At 33.0% G+C, this 21,708-nt stretch overlaps 2 protein-coding genes across 2 annotated transcripts; one reads left to right on the top strand and one right to left on the bottom strand.

Annotated features, from left to right (window-relative positions):
* On the top strand, positions 7,406–14,634 carry LOC18611481 (ATP-dependent 6-phosphofructokinase 5, chloroplastic). Its single transcript, XM_007047754.2, has 13 exons — positions 7,406–7,928; positions 8,203–8,293; positions 8,736–8,809; positions 9,177–9,288; positions 9,890–9,985; positions 10,075–10,176; positions 10,305–10,379; positions 10,829–10,969; positions 11,142–11,258; positions 11,352–11,456; positions 12,138–12,218; positions 13,004–13,132; positions 14,093–14,634. Exons 1-13 carry the CDS (start codon positions 7,606–7,608, stop codon positions 14,258–14,260), a joined length of 1,614 nt encoding a protein of 537 aa, XP_007047816.2. The 5' UTR covers positions 7,406–7,605; the 3' UTR covers positions 14,261–14,634.
* On the bottom strand, positions 18,025–21,037 carry LOC18611480 (cyclin-D4-2). Its single transcript, XM_007047753.2, has 6 exons — positions 20,435–21,037; positions 19,811–19,897; positions 19,579–19,677; positions 19,273–19,474; positions 19,043–19,164; positions 18,025–18,850 (listed from the first exon to the last, which is right to left on the bottom strand). Exons 1-6 carry the CDS (start codon positions 20,780–20,782, stop codon positions 18,599–18,601), a joined length of 1,110 nt encoding a protein of 369 aa, XP_007047815.1. The 5' UTR covers positions 20,783–21,037; the 3' UTR covers positions 18,025–18,598.

Below are 21,708 nucleotides of genomic sequence, written 5' to 3'. Positions count from 1 at the left end.
CTAGTCCACAGCTGACATTTTACAATAATTTAGAATTAGTCATTAGTGTTTTATTTTTATTTTTATTTTTTCTTCGCCATTTTATTCATTCTCAATGAACATACTTAATTAGCAGTTTGTTGTTACCAAGTAGTGTACTAGTAGAAATTGTTATAATTATATCATTTTTTTTCTTACTCTATGAGAACAATAAACTAAAGTGAACAACCCAGTAAGAACAATTTCAGTGATGACAATGACAATGATAATAATAATAATAACAAAACCAATTATAAAAATACTTGTAATGGTCAAAATTGTCTTTTATGGGTAAAATTGGTGATTTTCTCGATCTTACACAAATAATTAGAATTACACAATAACAAGTTTGGCTACACATACCCATATAAGTATTTTTTGAAATTGCAAGCTCGTAACATTAATTTTCATGAAAAAAATAGATAATGTCCGACTACGAAATATATTTTTTTAAATATATATGATGAAATTTATCGAGATAAAAGCTACTGAAACTTTGGATTTAAACCTTAATAAGGAAGAATATTAGGATAACATTAGCTGACTCAAGCTTTAAATTATTATCACTAAAATAATAACCAATTACATGGTTGGTTCTCTTGATTTCCTTCCCATTGAAAGCGATGGAGTTATCACTAGGCCAAGACTCCACCAGTGTCATGATCTAATATAAGAATATAAAAGCCAAAGTCTTTGCAAAAGAGGAAAGCGTCCTATGTGGAGGATTTATTCTTAATGAGTGATTATCATTATGAGTTGATACAAGAACACTATCTTATTCATAATTCAGTAATCAAAATAAAATATCTAATCAATTATGAATATAACATCAAGTAATTTATAGTAATACCCATTATTACTGCTTTCCATGAATTACTTTCATTCGAATTTATAAATTTGAGTGTTTTATTCCATAAGCTATAAAGGGCAGTATAAGATTCTCAACTTTGTTAACAGTTTTCCTTTTTGCACATGTTATGTATTTCTTGATATTTTTAATATTCTTGCAATTATATTTGTAACGATCTAAGTCCAACTACTAACTTAGTAGTTTTTTGGGCTTAAACCATGTGATCCTCAAACGCTTGAACTCAAGTTGCTAGTAGTGATGGACTTATATTGTTATACAAGTCTTAACAAACATATTCATATCTGATGTGGGGTGTGAGTTATCACAATCTTACCCACTCAAATCCTTGATGTCCTCATCAAGGTCACACATCACATCCATGGGACCAAGGTTTTACCAGAGTAATGTGAAAGCTCATATCGGACTGACATAGGCTCTAATACCATTTGTAACGACCCAAGTCCAATCATTGGTCCAGTAACTTTTTGGACATAAATCACATGATCCTCAAAAGTTTAAACTCAAGTTACTAATAATGATAAACTTGAATTGTTATATAGGTTTTAACAATTATATTCATATCTGATGTGGGATGTGGGGTATCACAATAAAAATTTTGAAGGAATTAGTGAGTTCAACTACTCAACAAATAACTAATACCTCTTCAGCTGGATTAAGCATGCTTAAAACATTTAGGCCAAAATGTCATGAATATAAATATCAAAACAAAATATTGGGTAATCTTATTCAGAACCATATACTTCAAAATTTCTACATTTAGATAACAGAACAAACATATTCATAAATATTTAAATTTTAGTGGTTTTCTGTAACATGCTATGACAACACTTAACCCCTGTGGTATAGGTCAGAAATAAAACCACAATTAACCTCGGTGGCATGGGTCAGAAGTATATCAAAAGTAACCATTAGCTGTACTGAACAGATATCACAAAAACTACTATTTTGTAACCAGTGCTGTGGATGGGAAATCGATCTCTAATAACAGAATACATGTCGACATGGCTAACATTTAACCCCCATTGGCAGAGTTAGAGCATAGCCATACTATGAGATAAAATAGAAACATATATTTTTAGATTACTCAAATTTCATAAAATAGTATATCAACTTTATCAAGCATATCTCATACGCCTCAAAAGTATATTTGTTTCAAACTAAATATTTATGTTTATATTCACGAAAACATATATACATACATTATACAAAATCATATACAAATTTTAAAATAAGAAATCACGCTTTGCATAAGCTACAGTCTAAATCCAACATATAAAACTCATATACATATACATTATGTATGCTCAATTTGATTTTAATAAATCATAGGACAAAATATCATATATTATGTACAAATTCACATTGAGGCAAATTTTTAGAGTGTGAAAACACCGAAGGAATATCAATCACTTACATGATTTTGTCAATTTCACTTTCAAGCAACAAATCAGAAAATTTTCCTAGTAGCATAATATTTCAAGAAACACATACAAAAATCATAACTAAATTTGTAAACAGATCCTGCAAGGTGACTTTTCGTTGACCATCCTAAGCATTTAGGGTGTGTAGCGACCTCTATTGAAATTTGGCAATATTTTTTTTAATTAATAAGATAATATTTTAGTATTATATATATTTTGAATTAAAAGAATTTCAAATAAAGTTGAGAATTAACTTAAATCATAAAATTAGTAAAGATTTTAATTTTTGATAGAAATATGATATTAATTTCATATAAAAATCATGTTTGTAATTTTTCCTTAATTTTTGATATTTTTATAAAATTTACTAACTTAAGAAATAAGTTTACAAAATATAAATATATATACTTGTAAACATAAAAATATATTAGAAATCACACATTTAATATTTATGAAGTTTACAGCAAAATTTATCACATATTAACTAAAATCGAATTTTAAAAAAAATAAAAAAAGAATTTTTTATTTTTTGAAATTTTTAGAATCTAGATAGCCATTGGACCTACTTTGAGCTCTTGTAACTTTTAACCCGAATTATTTCTAGTGATAAAATAACCACCAATATGAAGTATTCATATCATACTACAACACCAAAATTTGTTTCGAATAAAAAGAATACAAAATTCCTAAGTTTTCGAAAGCCAAAAAATCTCGAAATCATCATAGAAATATTCAGATTTATGGGTTTCTAATATCAACTAGCCTAATTTAAGGCTTTAATTCTCTTAACATAGGAAGGCCCTAACCAAGCCATTGACGCCAAATTAAACATCTCATTTCATACTACAAAAGCTTTCAAAGAAACGACCAAAAATGTTATCATAATATTGAGTTCCGATGACTCAAAATTAGGTTGTCAAAACTGTTGAAAATCAGGTTCCAATTAACTTCAAAAATTTGTATCTTCCTAACCGCAAGACCAAACGAGATGTTACAAAAACCATTGGAAAGATCTTTTTAAGACCTTTCCATTGGTACCCATCATGCCACTAGAGAGTCATTGAAAAAGTATCAGGATTAAATAAAATTTTTAAAAAATATAAATAATTTAGGACTTTTGTGCCCAAACTATGAAAATACAACCCTAAACATACCTTAATCAACAATCTCTTGAATAGTTTTCCTTTTCCTCTATCTTTCTCCTTCCTTGGTGTTAAGCTCTTCTGACTACCTATCGTTTGAGTTTGATAAAATAAACTGACGTGAGTTTTCGTTCTTTTAAAAATTGTAAAATAACCTAACCCCACTAACTTAAACGTGATAAATAAAACTGACCTTAACCCCACTAACTTAAATGTGATAAATAAAACTGACTTTAATTAAACTTCTTTATTTACTTAAAGACCCCTTCTTCTATTTTCTAATTATTAAGGCACCCAAAATACTAAAACAATATTTATTTATTTATCTTTATAAAACTATAGCTTAATAAATATATATGTTTTTATAATATATACTTTGTGAGGAGTATTACATCCTCCGCTTCTTCAAAGAAGTTTAGTCTCTTAACTCTTACCTTGGTTCTCAACAAGGTGAGGATACTTCTCTTTGATATTTTCTTCCAAATCCCAAGTCACTTCTCGTTCTATATGATTACTCCATTAGACTTTAACATATGAAATAGTCCACCTTCTTAGAACTTGCTCCTTTCTATCCACAATACGTATAGGACGCTCATCATAGGACAAATCTTCTCTAAGTCTCAAAGGAGCTAACTCTACCACATGATTAGGATTTGGAACATATTTTCTCAACAAAGAAACATGAAACACGTTATGCAATCCTGATAGTGCAAGTGGAAGTGCCAATCTATAAGCCACATCACCGTCCCTTTCCAAAATCTCAAACGGACCCACATAACTAGTACTAAGGTTTCCTCAAATCCCAAATCGCATTACTCCTTTAGTAGGTGAAACTAGCAAGAAGACATGATTTCCAACCTTAAATTCTAACTTCCTTCTTCTATTGTCTGCGTAACTCTTCCGTCTACTTTGAGTCGTACGAAGATGTTTTCTGATTAACTGAACCTTCTCAACTGCTTGTTGAATAAGATTTGGACCCAATAACTGTTTTCACCCACATCATCCTAACAAAGATGTGACCTGCACTTCCTACCATACAAAGCTTTGAATGGAGCCATTTGTATACTAAATTGATAGCTATTATTATAAGCAAATTTCGTCCATGACAAGTGTTGATCCCAAGAACCTCCAAAATCGATGACACAAGCTCTCAACATGTCCTTAAGAATTTGATTAATTCTCTCAGACTGACCATCTGTTTGGGGATGAAAAGCTGCACTAAAATTAAGTCTGGTACCCAAAGCTTTATGCAAACTCTTCCAAAATTTTGCCACAAATCGAGAATCTTGATCAGATATAATGGACACTAGCACCCCATGCAATCTCACAATCTGCTCCACATATAATTTCGCTAACTTTTCTAATGACATTCCTATACGAATAACCAAGAAGTGAGCAGACTTTGTTAATCTATAAATAATCACCCAGATGCCATCATTACCTTTTAGGGTTCTTGGCAAACCAGATATAAAATTCATAGTAATTTGTTCCCATTTCCATTCTGGAATGGGGAAGGGCTGCAATAACCCTGCTGGCCTCTGATGTTTAGCCTTAATTTGCTGACATGTTAGACATTTGGCTATAAACTGTGTAATCTCTCTCTTCATATTGTTCCACCAAAAAGTGTTCTTCAAATCTTTATACATCTTGGTACCACCAGGATGGATTCTATAATTATTATAATGAACTTCCTCCAAAATTTCTCTTTTCAATTCTGCATCATCAGGAACACAAATTCTATCATTAAACTTTAAAGGGCCATCGTCATGAATCCTAAAGTCTGGTTTCAAACCAGATTCAATCCCAAGTTTAATGTGCTGAAATCAAAGATCATCTACCTTGGCTGTCTTAATCCCGTGAATTAAAGTTGATTGTACTTGTATGTTAGCCAATAATGCTTAAGAACCCTACATACGTACACTAATATCTATCTTTCGCAAGTCCTCCAAAATTTGTTTTTAGGAAGTAATCATTGCAGCCATGTTCCAAGACGTCTTTCTACTTAGAGCATCAGCAACTCTATTCGCCTTACCTGGGTGATCATTGATGGTCAAGTCATAATCCTTCAACAATTCTAACTATCTTCTTTGTCGCATATTCAACTTTTTCTACATGAAAAGATACTTCAAATTTTTATGATTTGTAAAGACGTCACAAGACACACCATACAAATAATGTTTCTAAAACTTTATTACGAAAACCACTACAGTAAACTCTAAATCATGAGTAAGATAATTCTCCTCATAAGGTTTTAACTACCTAGAAGTATAAGCGATCATCCTATCATCCTGCATAAGAACACACCCAAGTCCCTTTTTGGAAGCATCACTATAAACAACAAATCCCTTACCACTAGTAGGTATGGTATCAGAGCCTGGGCCAGTCCGATATGGGTTTTCACATTGCTCTAGTAAGATCTTAGTCTCGTGGATGTGATGTATGGCCTTGGTGAAAACATCAAGGATTTGAGTGGGTAGGATTATGATACCCCACATCCCACATAAAATATGAATGTGATTGTTAAGACCTATATAACAATCCAAGTCCATCACTACTAGTAACTTGAGCTTAAGCTTTTAAAGGTCATGTGGTTTAGGCTCAAAAAATTACTAGACCAGTGGTTGGATTTGCATCGTTAATTTATTATCAAATTAATATTGATTTTGTATTATTTGATTATTTTTCCTCCCTTTTGTCCTTCCAATTTTAACTGTGTTTTTTAATATTTCTCTACGAAACAGATTTAATTCTTCTTTTATTTTCTTTTCTTTTGTAGTTGCAATGTTTTCATAGTAAAAATAAACAGATGTAATGTTTCGAAAAAGAATTTGAATAATGGTGAATTTCTGTCATTAAAAATTTGATTTCCCTTTTTTTACTTAACCTCTTTTAAAATTACTGAATTTGATCTATATCTGTATTTTGACCTTTCACTAAAATATTATTGGTTTCAAAGAATAGACTTTTACAGCACTCTCTCTTAAAGCAAGCACAGTGGTGATGTACAATAATTTCAAATATTTGAGTGAGAGGGGTCAAAATCCACCCCAATCAAACTAGCAGGTGCAAAATGTGAGTAACCTAACACCGCCCCAACGTGGCAGTCCACACGGCTAAATGACCTAACTCGGTGATCTTTTTGAGTAAAAGAAGCCATAATTTTCGCCAAAATTATTCCCTTTCGAATCATGCTTCCATTAAAAGGAAATAAAATTAAATAAAAGAGAGAGAACCATTTTCTTAGCTTATTGTCTTCACATAATAAGAAGAGAACAGATTGGTCAAAAATGAAAGAGGTAGAAAAGACTTGGAGTTGGTAATTAAATGCTGAAAGCGGAACAGAGGATAGAAAAGTGCAAACCGCAAGCTGTCACCAGTCATGACTTTGCTCTTTGCGAAAAATAACAAGAGATGCGAATCTATAAGCTTTTATTTTTAGCCCGTGGCCCATGGCCCATGGCCCATGGCTGTGGTAGGTAGCCAAGTACTTTGACTCCATCAACGAGTCAGCGGCTCCCTGCCGCTACAGTGGAATCCAATTCCATTTTCAACTAATAATCCACCATTTTATTCGTTAATGAAAAAGTTGAAAGCAGAATCTATCCAAATAAAGCTACATCTTTTAGGAAATACAAAGAAGCAAAATTTTCCTTTCCTTGATGACCGCAATTAGAGAAATCAGGTGTTATTAACAATTACTAATATAATTTTTTTTATAATATACATGTTATTGTTTTTATAGTATAAAATATAGTATAAAGAGATTAGATTTAGAGTAGTAATTATTACTATTATTTATTTTATTATCTATGTATTGGCAATTTGATGACCATTGCATGCAAATTGAGATTTAATTTTAAATGGAAAAACAAAAGGTTAATTTGGTCAAAAGAACTCCTACCCCGTTGAACTTTGAAAAGCCTCCTCGGTTTTATAAGCCAAAAAAATTTTGGAGTTTGTACGGCCAAAACCGGCTGCCGTTTTCAATTTGTCTGCTTTCTCTGTCTCGTTTCCTTTTTCCTCCTTTTCTTCTCACTCCCTCCAGTACTTCAGACCAAAAGGACCGTCGATCATTCTCTGCAACGACCAAAACAAAGAGAGAAAAAAAAAAAAAAGAATAAGGAAGCCAAATCTCGACTTTATTTGTCATTTCATGGAAACTCTCTCCCATGCGATCACCACTTCCTCTTCCCCAAAGTTCACTCTGCCTCGAAACGACAACGTCTCTCGTCGTCTCCTCCGTTACCGCCATGGATTCAGTTCTTTGAATCTCCGTACACTAAGATCGCAGAGGAGGAGTAGAGTTTTCTCCAAGGTTGAATGTAGTCAAAGCTCGAACAATAACATCGATTTCAGCGATCCTGATTGGAAGTCCAAGTTCCAGCAAGATTTCGAAAAACGATTTAATATTCCTCACATCACCGATATTTTTCCCGATGCTCACTCTTTTCCTTCCACATTTTGTCTCAGAATGAGGTAATACAGTAATTTTGCTCCTCCTTATTCTTTTCTTCAATGTTTTAAGCTGGTTTTTACTTGGAATTGTTATTTGTTTTACTTCAAGAGTGAGAAACATGTAAAATGCAGTAGTAGCTTTCTTTTTCTCTTCGTTTTGGAGTCCAGTGGAATTTGCTTGAAAATTTTCTGTTTATTTTTTCCCGATGTTTGATCGCCTTTGATTTTTCTTAATTATTTATTGATTTGTAGTTAAAATAATTATTTAAATTAATTATTTTGATTTTTCTTACAGAACTCCGGTTACTGAGGATTTTGCAGAAGGTTATCCATCGGATGAGGAGTGGCATGGTTACATAAATAATAAGGATAGAGTACTTCTTAAGGTAAAAATTTTTCATTTTATATTTTAAATTTCACTTTTTTGAACCAGTTTCTTCAATATATGCCGTATCGATCAAGTGCTGAATTGTAATATGAAGAATTGAAAATTTTCTTATGCTTTTCATTGAGAGCTTGGAGATCATTTTACTAAATTTATCCTTGTATTCAGTTTTCAAAATTGAAACATCCTAGCTGTAGAATAGGTAGTTGAAAAGAAAATTCAAAATCACCTGAAAAGTCTGGCATAAATAATTTTAAGAAAGAAATCTGCTAAGTCTTGCTCTTTTAAAGGTAAATTTTTACTTGATTAACACTGTTATATCTTAAATCAAGACATCAGTTGAATTCGTCAAGCTCTATGGAAATAAGCCTGCAATTATTTTGGTCAAGTATCCATGTCTAATTTTGCATCGGTCACAATTTCTGAACTTTTAAATATCTCAGGTCATACATTATTCGTCTCCAACATCTGCTGGTGCTGAGTGCATAGATCCTAACTGTTCTTGGGTTGAACAATGGTAAATATAACTCTCAACTGAATTATAAGGTGTTGCAAATTGACAAGCCATGCATTCTATTGCATTAACTACAACACTTTCATTACATGCTATGGTATTTGAAATAATTTGTGGTAAAATAATGTTATGTTGTTTTATCATTATTATTTCCAATTTTTGTTTTGATTTCAGAGAATTGGTAATTTTAGATCCAATCTCATCACATGTGTCTACATTTCTTGTCATTTTGTGTATTTCCTTTTCTTTGTCTTTGTTTATTGTTTGTAACATTGAATTTCATTTGGCAGTCTTTCTTTATGTTTAATGTTTGCAACAGTGAAGTTCATTTGGCAGTTGTAATATTATGTGAAATGACATGTCATCTTAGGGTTCATCGTGCTGGGCCTCGAGAGAAAATATATTTCAAACCAGAAGAAGTGAAAGCTGCAATTGTTACTTGTGGTGGGCTTTGCCCTGGTCTCAATGATGTCATTAGGCAGGTCAGTGTCGTTTTTAAATTTCAATTTTGCTGCTGGCCGCCTGTTTGTAATAATCAACAACTGCTAGGCTATCTATTCGATTGAAACCAGCATACTTTCATCGCTGTAGTTATGTAAGAATTAACTGGTTTTTAATTTTCTGTCTCCTGCAAAAATCTAAAGTTTATTTGAGGTGCCTAATGAATGAGATTCAGGACATGGAATGTGCCTCTGACTGTTGGCTTGATAAATAGTTTCAGTCTAATTTCCATACACCGTGTACTAAGGGTTTTCTTCTACTAGAAAACTGAACAACAGTAATTGTTTTTTTGTTTGGACAAAGTAATTTTGCCTACTTTATATGAGTTTGTACAAAATTCCATGAATTTATTATTTCACGTTTCATTGTTAGCATACCATATAAAAAAAAAGGTATTTACAATATATTAATTGAGATTATAGTTAAAATTCTCCCTTTCATGGTAGGTTAAACTGGTGAAGTAACAATGATTGGATCTTAGCCCAATAAAAGTTGGTTTGAATTGAAGTTTCATATTGTTCTGAAATCTGATGCTTTAGTCTTTATTGTTCTGTACATAATTGAATAATTAAACTTGTACAGATTGTCATCACACTGGAAATATATGGTGTAAAAAACATCGTGGGGATTCCTTTTGGTTATCGTGGATTCTCTGACAAAGACTTATCTGAAATGCCGGTAAGCCGTGTTTCTTCCCTAATAATGGTTTGTTGATATCTATTGTTTCATCCAAGATTTTCTGTTGTTAATTTGGCTTTGATTTCCAGCTGTCAAGGAAAGTAGTCCAAAATATTCACCTTTCAGGTGGAAGCTTGTTAGGAGTTTCACGTGGAGGACCCCCTGTCAGCGAAATTGTCACTAGAATGGAGGTGCTCAAAATCTTTTACTATTATCAGATTAACTTACAGTTGTCTTGAAGGCATTGTAGATATCGAATTAAAATTTTCAAGAGGCCAAGTATGTAGTGTCTCTGATGTGTATCTAAAATTGATGTCAGGAAAGAGGAATCAACATGCTTTTTGTGCTAGGTGGAAATGGTACTCATGCTGGGGCCAATGCTATACATAATGAGGTTCATATCAGATCTGATGTCTTCTGCATTTATAGCACTATTTTTAATCTTTAACTTGCTATTTCCTCGGTTTTAACTATCCCAAATTCAAAGTAGGGACTCAGAGAAACTAAGGTTAGGTTTTTTTTTTTTTAATTTCTCCCCTTAAGTACAAATTAGTGTTTATAAATTTGTTTACTCTTTTAATTAACTTTATGGCATTTCAATGATTTTACGGAAATGGATTCAGATTTATTTTCCATATTTGGTATTTCTAAGCTATGTTTTCCATTTCAAATTGAATTTGATTGAGAAATCTGTATGTATGAATAACATATCACATCAGGAGGGATACTAAAGGATCTCCTTTTGAGACTAAGAATCTCTGAAAGTTGTGAAAACTAACTTTATTAGAAATAGGGGTGGTTGTGTTTTCTTAAATATATATGCTTTTACACTTTTGCTTTCAGTGCCGTAAAAGAAAGTTGAAAGTGGCTGTAGTTGGTGTGCCAAAAACTATAGACAATGACATTCTGCTGATGGACAAAACCTTTGGTTTCGATACTGCTGTTGAAGAAGCACAACGAGCAATCAACTCTGCATACATTGAGGTATATCAGCTTTGGTTATTGGTGTTGATATAAAAATCTTGTTTGACTTTTGAATTCATGCGTTATATAATTCCTTTCTACATAAATTCATGTGCAAAAACTCCTTGCTGTTACTAATTCGTCAATGTTAAACTTATTACTATTTCTTTTTTCTCCTTCAATTAATTACCAGGCACATAGTGCGTACCATGGAATTGGCATTGTGAAATTGATGGGTCGTAGCAGTGGTTTCATAGCCATGCAATCATCCTTAGCTAGTGGACAAGTTGATATATGTTTGATTCCAGAGGTATTTATGCTGACTGATAACAATGAATTCACATATGCTCATCACAGTCTTCACTTGCATGTTTTTAATCCATCCAGCTTATTCATTTTCTAGGTACCTTTCCATCTGCATGGACCTCATGGCGTATTAAGGCATCTGAAATACCTAATTGAGACAAAGGGATCAGCTGTGGTCTGTGTGGCAGAAGGAGCTGGGCAGGTGACTAAATACTTTATGTATTTAGCTATTTGAGTGCTTCTTGGAAGTGGTATTTTAATCACAAATTTATGGTTCTGATGTGCATAGTAAGAGTGGTCAAATAACTCCCTCTTTGGATGTCTAACTCAATGACCTTTCCATTGGTGAAGAAGATGATTTTTTTTTTTTTGTTTGACAATATTTAAGCTTTTTCGTGCTGTCGGTTTGATTTATTATTGCTTTTCATGTTTCAATTTTTAATCTGTTGTCTATTCTTTTGCTTTCTTCATTTAAATTCTTTTTAAAAGTTTTGGATCCTTCTCAGTTTTAGTAACTACCTCTGTTCTTATGAGGATTAGAGATGTGGAATTAACTCACAAATAAATTCCCCGTGTTTTCTCTATTATATGATGTTTTGTCAGTGTAAATGTTGTGAGGCTCAGGTCAAATTCATAGTTGCTTAGTTGAAAGGATAAAAGCACCAATAAGTTGAATATTGTTTCCCCTCCTATATTAGGTACTTTCAAAACAGGAGTTAAGGCACCAGAGTATCTCTTTAGGTTTGTTTAATGAATTGTTTGTCATCTTTTTCCCTCTTTGAAGAGGAAGAGTCAGTTCTAAGAGATATTCAAATTTGATAGCATGATATACTGAGTAAAATATGTGATTTGAGCTTCCCTAAGGTGCTGCCTTTTGTTGCAGAATCTTGTTGAGAAAACTAATGCTACTGATGCATCTGGAAACATTGTACTTGGAGATTTCGGTGTGCATATCCAACAAGAGGTATTTCATTGTAGTTTCAACTGTTTCTTGCATTTGCTTATTTGCAAGCTTTTGGCTGAAGAAATAAAAATCTAGTAAGATTATTTTTTATTTGTAGTCACCTAGTCCAGTTATTTGCATTCTTCCATTAAGTAACTCAGTATCTTCAAAAAGAAAGATTAAACTGCATGTAGCCCTGTCCCATAGGGATTACGTCTCTTTGTGAAGCTACCAATCATGCATTATTTAATTGACTTGAATGAGAATTGGTACATGAGTTTTTATAATCACCAAATTGTCCTTTCTTTTTGTGTTAAAATTTCATTTTATTAATGATTATGCAATTTCATATGCTAGATTGCCCACAAAATTGTCAGAGTGCTTTTGGTTTGATTTTGATTATATATGGATCAGTACTATGCACATATCTCACAGAATAAATCAAAGTAAATTCACTGATAAGATGATTACTAATTTTTATTGGTATTATGTTTTTGTGGATCAAGTTATTGCATTTAGTGATGCTGGTTATCTTTATATAGTAATTTTCACTGCGTTAAGATGTAAGAATCTTCTCTGAGGTGGTAATCTTAACCCATTAAAAAACTTAAAAAATAATGCTATACCACCTAGCCCCTTAGAAAAAATGCTTTCATAACCTAGGTGCCTCTTTTTGATTGTGTTTCTCAGAGATGGCAACATAAATCTGCTTTATAGGTCCTTTCATTGGATGATGTGTTTATTTCTCTAAGTATATTTGATGAACTGTTATGGTACTAAATGCTAATTCACTATCTTCCTGCCAGACAAAGAAATATTTTAAGGAAATTGGCATCCCAGCCGATGTCAAGTATATTGATCCAACATACATGATCCGTGCATGCCGTGCAAATGCATCAGATGGAATTCTATGCACTGTTCTAGGACAAAATGCTGTAAGTTTCCATTACTTTCCCCTCGTCCCCCCCAACGCAATTAATGCATTTGGACTGCTTTGCAGAACTTTTTTTTCTTTTTCATTTTGATACAAGAAGAGAGTGCTATGGCTTGAACCTAGCATCTATACCATAAATTTCCCCTACCATCTAAGCTATATTAGAAACTGATAACATGGAAATGACTGGTATTGCTTAGATGCAAGCTGCTAAATGAGCTGAGCTACTAGAAACCAACACTTTCGATAAAGTAAATTCTGTCAGGCAGTCTCAGATACTTGAACCCAATCGGTCTGGAAAAATTAAACCCAAGTTTTATTTTCACCCCTTTGTTTGATTTTAAACAGTCACCTTCACAGTAGAGTTTACTGTTGCCAACCAATTGCAAGCTTTGCAGTTAACTAGGTCTTTGCTTAAGTCTCCTAGCATGTCACATCCTAGGCACATATTCATATAGGGTTGTTCAAGTTTGCTTAGAGGCAGCTGCTAAATGAGCTGAGCTACTAGAAACCAACACTTTCAATAAAACAAATTCTGTCAAGCAGTCTTAAATACTAGAAACCAAACAATCTGGAAATATTGAATCCTTAAATTTTGTTTTCACCACTTTGTCTGATTTTAAACAGTCATCTTTACATTAAAGTTCACTGTTGCCAACCAATTGCAAGCGTGCAGTTAACTAGGTCTTTGCTCAAGTGTTCTAGCATGTCACGTCCTTGGCACATATTGGCATATAGGGTTGTTCAAGTTTGCCCTAGTTGAAAGTGGAGATCATATTCACGCTGGTACAGTAGTAGGTAAACTTAAAAGGAGAAAGGGACATAACTTTAGGCTTTGTTGATTTACTATAATTTTATTGAAAAGATTGAAGCCGTGGTATTTATTATGCACATTATATGTTTAGGACTGATCTCTGGAAATGTAGAATTATGATGGATGGATGGATGCTTGCATTTGCAGGTTCATGGTGCATTTGCTGGATATAGTGGCATTACAGTTGGCATATGCAACACTCACTATGTTTACTTCCCCATTCCTGAGGTCATTTCTCATCCCCGGGAAGTAGACCCTAACAGCCGCATGTGGCATCGATGCTTGACTTCTACAGGCCAGCCCGACTTTGTCTAATTACAAGGGGGTTAGTTTAATCAAAAGAGTCGAGAAAATTTAAGTTTCCAAATTGTTCATTAAAGGACAGCGAGCTAGCTTTTAGAAATTTTCATTTTAGGCTGCTCATAGGCTGTAAAAGAAATAAAACAAGAGATAACATTTCCACCAAACTAAAAAATAAATAAAATTAACGTATAGTATCCTTGCATGGGCTCTCACCAAGAACACCAATACAATAATAAAACATCAGGGGAATCACCCTGTAATTGTCTTTAGGAATCATTTTTGGCTCAGAATGCAGTCAAACGGGGAATTCTTTCTTATGTAACAAACACTGTTGTAATTTTTTAAAATCAGAATATTAAGCTTTGAACGTTAAGGGTTCCCATAAACTAGCTAGAACTCGTTAAACTAGGTTCTCTGGATTTAATACTATTATTACAATTCAAGGGATTAAATTTTGCTGATTCTGACTGGTCAAACACATTCATCAGCTTCTCGTTCGGTGGAATCAATTCTTCTGAATTAACCACATTATATATTACATTGGTTAGCTCCCTTTAAGTTTGGAGTCTACTTTAATTTCCTAAGACAGAAATTCGCCTCAATTGTTGCAAAAGCCAAGATGGTATCAAACTTTTTTCAAATGGGAGGTCATTATTACTTACTATTAGTATAAAACAAGCAATCATATATTAATATGCATTATAACTCACTTAAAATTTTGATACTTTGCTAGGTCTCTATGTATTGATCATTTGGATTAATATTTCATTTAATTAAGTAAATAATCTATAGCAATGAAATTAATTGATAAATAATCTAAGATTTTAAATTGAAAACGAAAGTAAAATTTCAATAACAATAATTGAAGGAGCGACATGCATGTATGTATACTTATTCCTTAATCCAATTCTTTATTTCATCAAAAAGGAATAGACAGATAAAAGGCAGAAGAGAAGATGACAAGCAAAGGGACGCTGGTACTCGGAAAGAGAAATCTGAACAACCCCTTTTACCCATCTCCCCCATTTCTTTTTGTTTTCCTTTTGTTTTCTTTTCCCTTGTGTGCCTCTGTCCATCTCCTTCCACACCACCTCCACCATGCACACACTTACACTGAGTAAAAGTGTTTTTTCTCCTTCTTGGGTCTCGTGTTGGTCTGTGCTTTGATTACTCTTTGCCCTCACATTTCTCTTTCTCACCTCCCCGTCCCGTCAACATTCATTTTCTCGGTAAATACAAACCTCAGACATCCCCACAAAGTTACGCAAATGAAATATATATACAAAGTGTAGTAAGTAATAATGCACCAACACCCACAACTCACTGTTCACCGCACAGAAACGTCCACCATCTGTTTATTTGAACTTAGACTCTAATTAGCCATTAACAAACTTGTTATCGAAGTCCTAATTACTACTTAATAGCTTTAGTATGAAGACATTCATGTTGGAGACTACTCTCTGGTAGTTTCGGTCCAGCTAAAATTTTAGACTGGGGAGTGCTGGTGGGGGGAAGAGGTATGGGACTATCCTAGGACTATCCATGAACAACGACAATGTGTTATATATAGCAACATTTTCTTTCTTTTTTATTTCTATAATGTATGTTGAAAGAGGAAAATTCGAGTTTCGAAGTCTAGTCTTTGGTGGAGGTATGGGACGAAATGTGGCTACCATCGAACTCTTTCCTCTCACCATGAGTACCCATAAAACACAAAATTTACTGTTGTTCAATTTCAAAAAGGAGAAATTTTTACTGCATGCTCTTAAGATATGGATCCTCTTCTACCAACCCAATCCAGTTTTTGCAGTAAGACTGTAGCACATACCGCAGCTTTGGGTCCCCACAAGGACAAATGTAGGGCAGAAAAGGAAACAGAAAACCAAATGTAGAGGAAAGTGTAGCTGTGCGCAAAAGGAAAATTTTGCTGTAAATCAGGTGCTCATAGGCTCAGAAACAGGAATGAGCTGGCCATGTTACATTTTTGCTAGCTACAAATGCAAATTTTATAAGTTTGCAACAGTCTCAAGACACTTGTCTGTCTTTTACTTCTTTCTGTTGGTATTCCCTCCTTCAGATGTCCTTAGCACAAATGCCTGTTTCCCATTGGGATCCCTTAATGACACAGTCAGTTACAAATGGGGTTATTGGTTTTTAGTTTAATAAACCCTGGTTGACCATGCTTAGCTGTTGTTAATCAGTCAAAGTTGCATTCTTTTACTCTTCTGTACCCTCTGCTGTTTTTAAGGGTGACTGCTTTTGAGTTTCAGTTTAAGGTAAAAGGCTGCACTCATTGGACTGGAAAATTCATTTTTTTCCCAAGAAAAGTGTAGCAGAATCTCAGTGGATACTTTTTGGGGGTTCTTGATCATGTCTTTTTTTTTTTTTTTGTCTACCAACCCATTTTAATTCTGCCATCATGCACATGGAGAGGATAGGCATTGTTTCTGTCTGTTTGAGTGACATAGGAATCTATATGAAGACAAGCCTTAGTGATTCCACATCCTATAAACATAAAAATCTATACATCTAAATAGCTTCTCACCAAATCACAAGAAAAAGCATTTCATATTTGTTCTCCTACTTATTTTATATTATTAATAAAATATTAGATAATTTTCTGAAGATTGTTATGGAGGTAGAGAGATGGCAAAAAAATATTGTAATAATCTAAATTTAGTACTTTACTTTTGATGATAAATTAAATTTATTACTCATTTTTAATGAGTATAATATTATTATAGTATGCTTTGTAATTTGATTCAAAATTAATAAAAATTAACTGTAAAAGAATATTCTGTGAGGAAATAAAAAATATTTTACAAAAAAAATTTAATTTTTTATTATATTTAAACAAAATTAAAAATGTGATAATTAAATTACTTCTGAATAAAAAAAAGTGATAAATTTGATCCATTGTCGTGTAAGTTGCAAATTTTAAATCGTATTTCAAAATTATTTTACCAATTATGTAATATTCTAGTAAATAACTTAAAATTAAATTTCATTTGATTAATTATGTACAAAGCTTACTTTTACGAAGGGGAGTAATTTTTTTTATCCATTAATGTCATTATTTTTTGTTCTCAGTTCATTGATATTGCTTTGTTAAATTATATAAAGGTGTTATAATGGGAGAAAAACTTAAAAGGAAAAGGGACACTTAATATATGTAAGTGAATATGATATATTTTAATATGTCTTTAGAGATAGTTAAAAAAAAAAATAACAATAGTGTAAACTAGGTCATGATTATGGTGAATGACAGATAAACTTATAAGGACGAAGACATTAGTTGCTACATTTTACAATGAAAACATTCAGGAGCAAAATATGTTTTAGGGGAAAAACCAACATAAATTAAATAGGTCTTAATAGAGACAAAATTATGGGGGACTTTTATATATTTTTTTAAATAAAAAAAGGGGGGGAAAGAACACGTGTAAATAGTTGATGTCGAAGTCATGAAAGAGCCATGATACTAAGTGCCCATAATCAATAAGTATGCAGTCACAGTCTCTATCAGCACTGTGGATTCCCAAGGTTTCTTATGCGCAGAGCCTTTTCCTTTTTACTTTGCTTTCATCATTATTTCAGAATTCAGACACAAACTCAAAACACAACACAACCCAAACCTCAGATGTTGACCGGTCTCACGCTCGAAAACAAAATGTTTTTTTTGTGGGCCCACACACTCAGGGGGAACTATTTAAGGCCCTTTTCTGATCCCAAGACCGGCCAATAAACGACACCGTCTCGTGTTTCATGTCAGCAGCATACTATGATATGAACAACCTTTTTTTGGTTTTTGGATTGGATGGTCCATAAGTTAATTACACTCCAATTGCTGCCAGAAAGAATATTTTGGTAATTGGCTTACAATTTTCCATTTTGATAAAAAAGGACAAAAATATAATAAACAAAACTTAGAATTTCCTTTTTACCCCTCTACATATATTCTGACTTGATTTTTTTTCTCTCATTTTTAATTGAAAGCTACAACCAAAAAAAAAAAAAAAAAAAAAAGACTGTAGTATTTCCTTCTTAAAAAAAAAAAAAGACAACACCTTCATTTTTTGGGTGGACCACCATCCACTGCTTCTGCCTGTGATAAACTATAAGCTGTTGTTGAGGGTTCTTGATTATATAAACAGCTGGTGACATCTTTTCGGGTTTTCATGCTTTAAGCATGGAAGAAGCTGAATCATTTTTCACCTTAAAAATTTATTCATATTGAAACTCTCTCTTTGTATCCCATTCTCTCTCCCTTTGTGCTCCAGAACCACACCAAAATTCCCATTCAACCAAATTGATTGACTAAAAGGGTGTGAAAGGAAGGAAACTCAGATCTCATGACTTGAAATCCACTTGGGATGGTTTGTCTTGTTTCCTCCTTTTAGTGTCTGGACTAGTATGTGAGGAATTTGCACATGACCCAACTGTTATTTCATCACTTTTATAGCTCAAGCATGCAGCATCCAACACCCCAATGGGGCTTTGGGGAACAGAGGAAGCTGAGGGGGGAGCTGCCACATTAGCATTAGCAGACCCATTAATCAATAACAAATCTTTCATCAGTTCAACACACTTCAACACTCTATCCTGCAAAAATCCCACAAGCAACAGAAGAGAATCCTCATTTCACTGACTCATCAAAATAGTAAAAAAAAAAAAAAGATCAAGAGTCAAGATCTTCTAAGACCTAACGGCAAAAGCAAATTTGTCCTTTCTTTGAGTTTTTTCTTCTGTGGGCACCACACCATTTTTTAATGTTTTCTTTTCTTTTTTTTTTACCTTTTCTACAAGGGTGAAAGATGAAATAGCCTTATCAATGGCTAATGTTTGCATTTCTCCTGAAACAGAAATCGCCACTGCTGCACAAATTTCAGAAGGCCTGAACTCCAAGAAGTCAATACCTGCACTCATTCCCACCAAACACTGCATCAGTTCAAACCCCATTAATCCTCAATAACGAAAATGTAACAAAAATGAATTAGACAACAAATAGACAGAGAGATAGAAACCTTTGATTGTGCTCAATATTAGTTGTAATGAACTAGAGATCAAAGATGGTGATGGATGTTGACCATTCTTAATTTTGCTTAGGAAGTAGTCAATGAAGGAGCAAGGAGTAAGAACTTGCATTTTCCACTTCAATGTGCTTAACAACAAAAGCTCCATTCTTTGTATTGTTTTAGCTTCAAAGACAAACTTTGGTTCTCCCACCTGCCCACAACAAATCCACACAATCAGGAAACTCAAATTGAGAAAGACAAAGTGATCAACATCTATTGCCAAACACATTAAATCAATCTACATGTTCTAATCACCTGCAAATCTACAGACAGAGGCACTTTAGTCTCCTCCATTTTGGCTGCAATTGATAAACAAGCTACAGCCAGCAGTTGAACTGTCCATGTTTTACCTCTCTATGTCATGTTGCCCCAAAAGATAGAGAAATAAAATCAAAGACAAAAAAAAAAGAAAAAACAAATAATCAGTGGCTGTGATTATGATGTAAGAAAAGAAAGAACCAAACTTGAGGCTACTTCGTGAACCTACAGGTAATTCATAAACTGATAGGAACCGATCCAAGTAGTTCATGGATAGGCAAATAGTCAATGGTCCAAAACGGCAATAAGCCGAAGCCTGTTGATCACAAATGAAAAAAAAAAAGTAAGTCAAAGATAATTTAACCGTTTCATAAACCAACCACGAGACCATCATTCATAGCGCATTATCAGTAAGGAATAAGCCAAACGCATAGTCCAATTCAGTATTAAAAAATAAAGAATGAAAAGGGAAAACGCAGAAAGAAAGCACAATGGCAATTTCAAGTCGCCAGAAATGAAAGAAAAAAACATAATTAAAAAACAAACTTTAATACCAAAAATCTATCAATAGCTCGGTAATTGATTGATCCAAACAAAGTATGAAGATCCCGTAACAAAACTAAAAAGAAATTAAATAAGAAAACCAAAGAAAACTAAAAAACTTGCACAATGTCATCAGTTTTGCTGAGAAAAGGCTATAATGCTGTTGAAAAACAAAACCCCTGTTACAAAAACCAGTTAAACATCAAAGTAAGGCAGAGAAAAAACAATTATCAATGGATCAAACAAGCAAAGAGCCAAGAGTTCCATTTGAATATAACTGATACAAAAGAAAATACAAAAACCAACAAACCTTCCAAATCCATTCAAGAGCCTCTCTCCTAACACTCAAGTCCAAATCCCCACCTCTCAGTCTCTTAAGATAATCAGCTCTAGGCAAATGCTCCATCTCTTTTCCAATCATTTCCTGGATTCTCTCGTCACTGTGTATTGCAAAACCAGAACTACCCATTAAAGACGTTGATCTATCGTTTATAAAACAAGGGTCTTGTTGATTAAAGATTTGGTTTTTAAGGTGGTGGTCGGAAGGGGAAACCCCAAACTCATTTATTGCATCAAAATCAAGACCACCATCAAAGCAAGAGCTTGTGTTCTCTGAACAGAGAAGATTTGAGGCTGAACAGTCAAGATTTTCTGCCATTTTTAAGAGAGGGGCCTAAAAAAGTGAGGTACTATAAAACCCCAAAAAAACTACTCTACTCATCAAGGTTAAAGCTTTGTGTATAAAAGGGTTTATCAGTGGCTTGTGGGGAAGACCCTTTTTTCCATTATACAATAAAGCCAAAAAGAGGAGAGTGAGAGTGTGGGGCTAGGGAGAGACTGTTGTAAAGAGTGAAGCTTTATGTAGGGGAAGACAACTTGAGTTTAGGGTAAAAGGAGAAACGAGGGAGAGAGAAGAGGGCTGGCATAACCAAAAAAGAAAGAAAATAGAAGGAAAATCTTTTAATTAATGCAAAAAAAAAAAGGAAATAAACTTACTACTACAAACATTTTCTTATTTTATTTTCATGAGAAATGAGGATATTTATGTTTTCTATGAGCCTAAGGTCTTTTCATTTCTTTTTATATTGATGTAATTTAACATTATTTTTTTAATTAATTTGAAAGATTATAATTATCATTATAATTAAACAAAGAACATTTATTAAAACCAAATGCAAAATTTTATAAGCTAATTAAAATAATTTTAATGCTAATCATTTATTAGTTTGAAATTTAACTATCTCGAGTTAATAGATAATTAATAAAGTCGTAAATGCGCTACATAAAAAAACTGATAAAACTCAGTTGAATAATAATTCGACTTAAATTCTTCACATTTCTATATGAGGATAAATATTTAAAATGTCAATTTAATACGTTACATTTACACGTACAAAAAAATAATACGCGATGTTATATTACTATAAGCTGTGTTTCTTTATTTTTTTATTATAAAAATTTATTTCATATGAAACTTAGGTAGTGCTTTTAAATCAATGTAAAAATGGAAGGGCATTTATGATTTAACCATTCATTCAAATTTGTAATGCCATGAGGATTTTTGGTTAGTATTGTTAGGGATTT

This window comes from Theobroma cacao, chromosome 1, assembly GCF_000208745.1.
Source record: "Theobroma cacao cultivar B97-61/B2 chromosome 1, Criollo_cocoa_genome_V2, whole genome shotgun sequence".
In the NCBI taxonomy this organism is placed as follows: Eukaryota; Viridiplantae; Streptophyta; class Magnoliopsida; order Malvales; family Malvaceae; genus Theobroma; species Theobroma cacao.
This window is presented reverse-complemented; position numbering and strand designations above follow the sequence as displayed.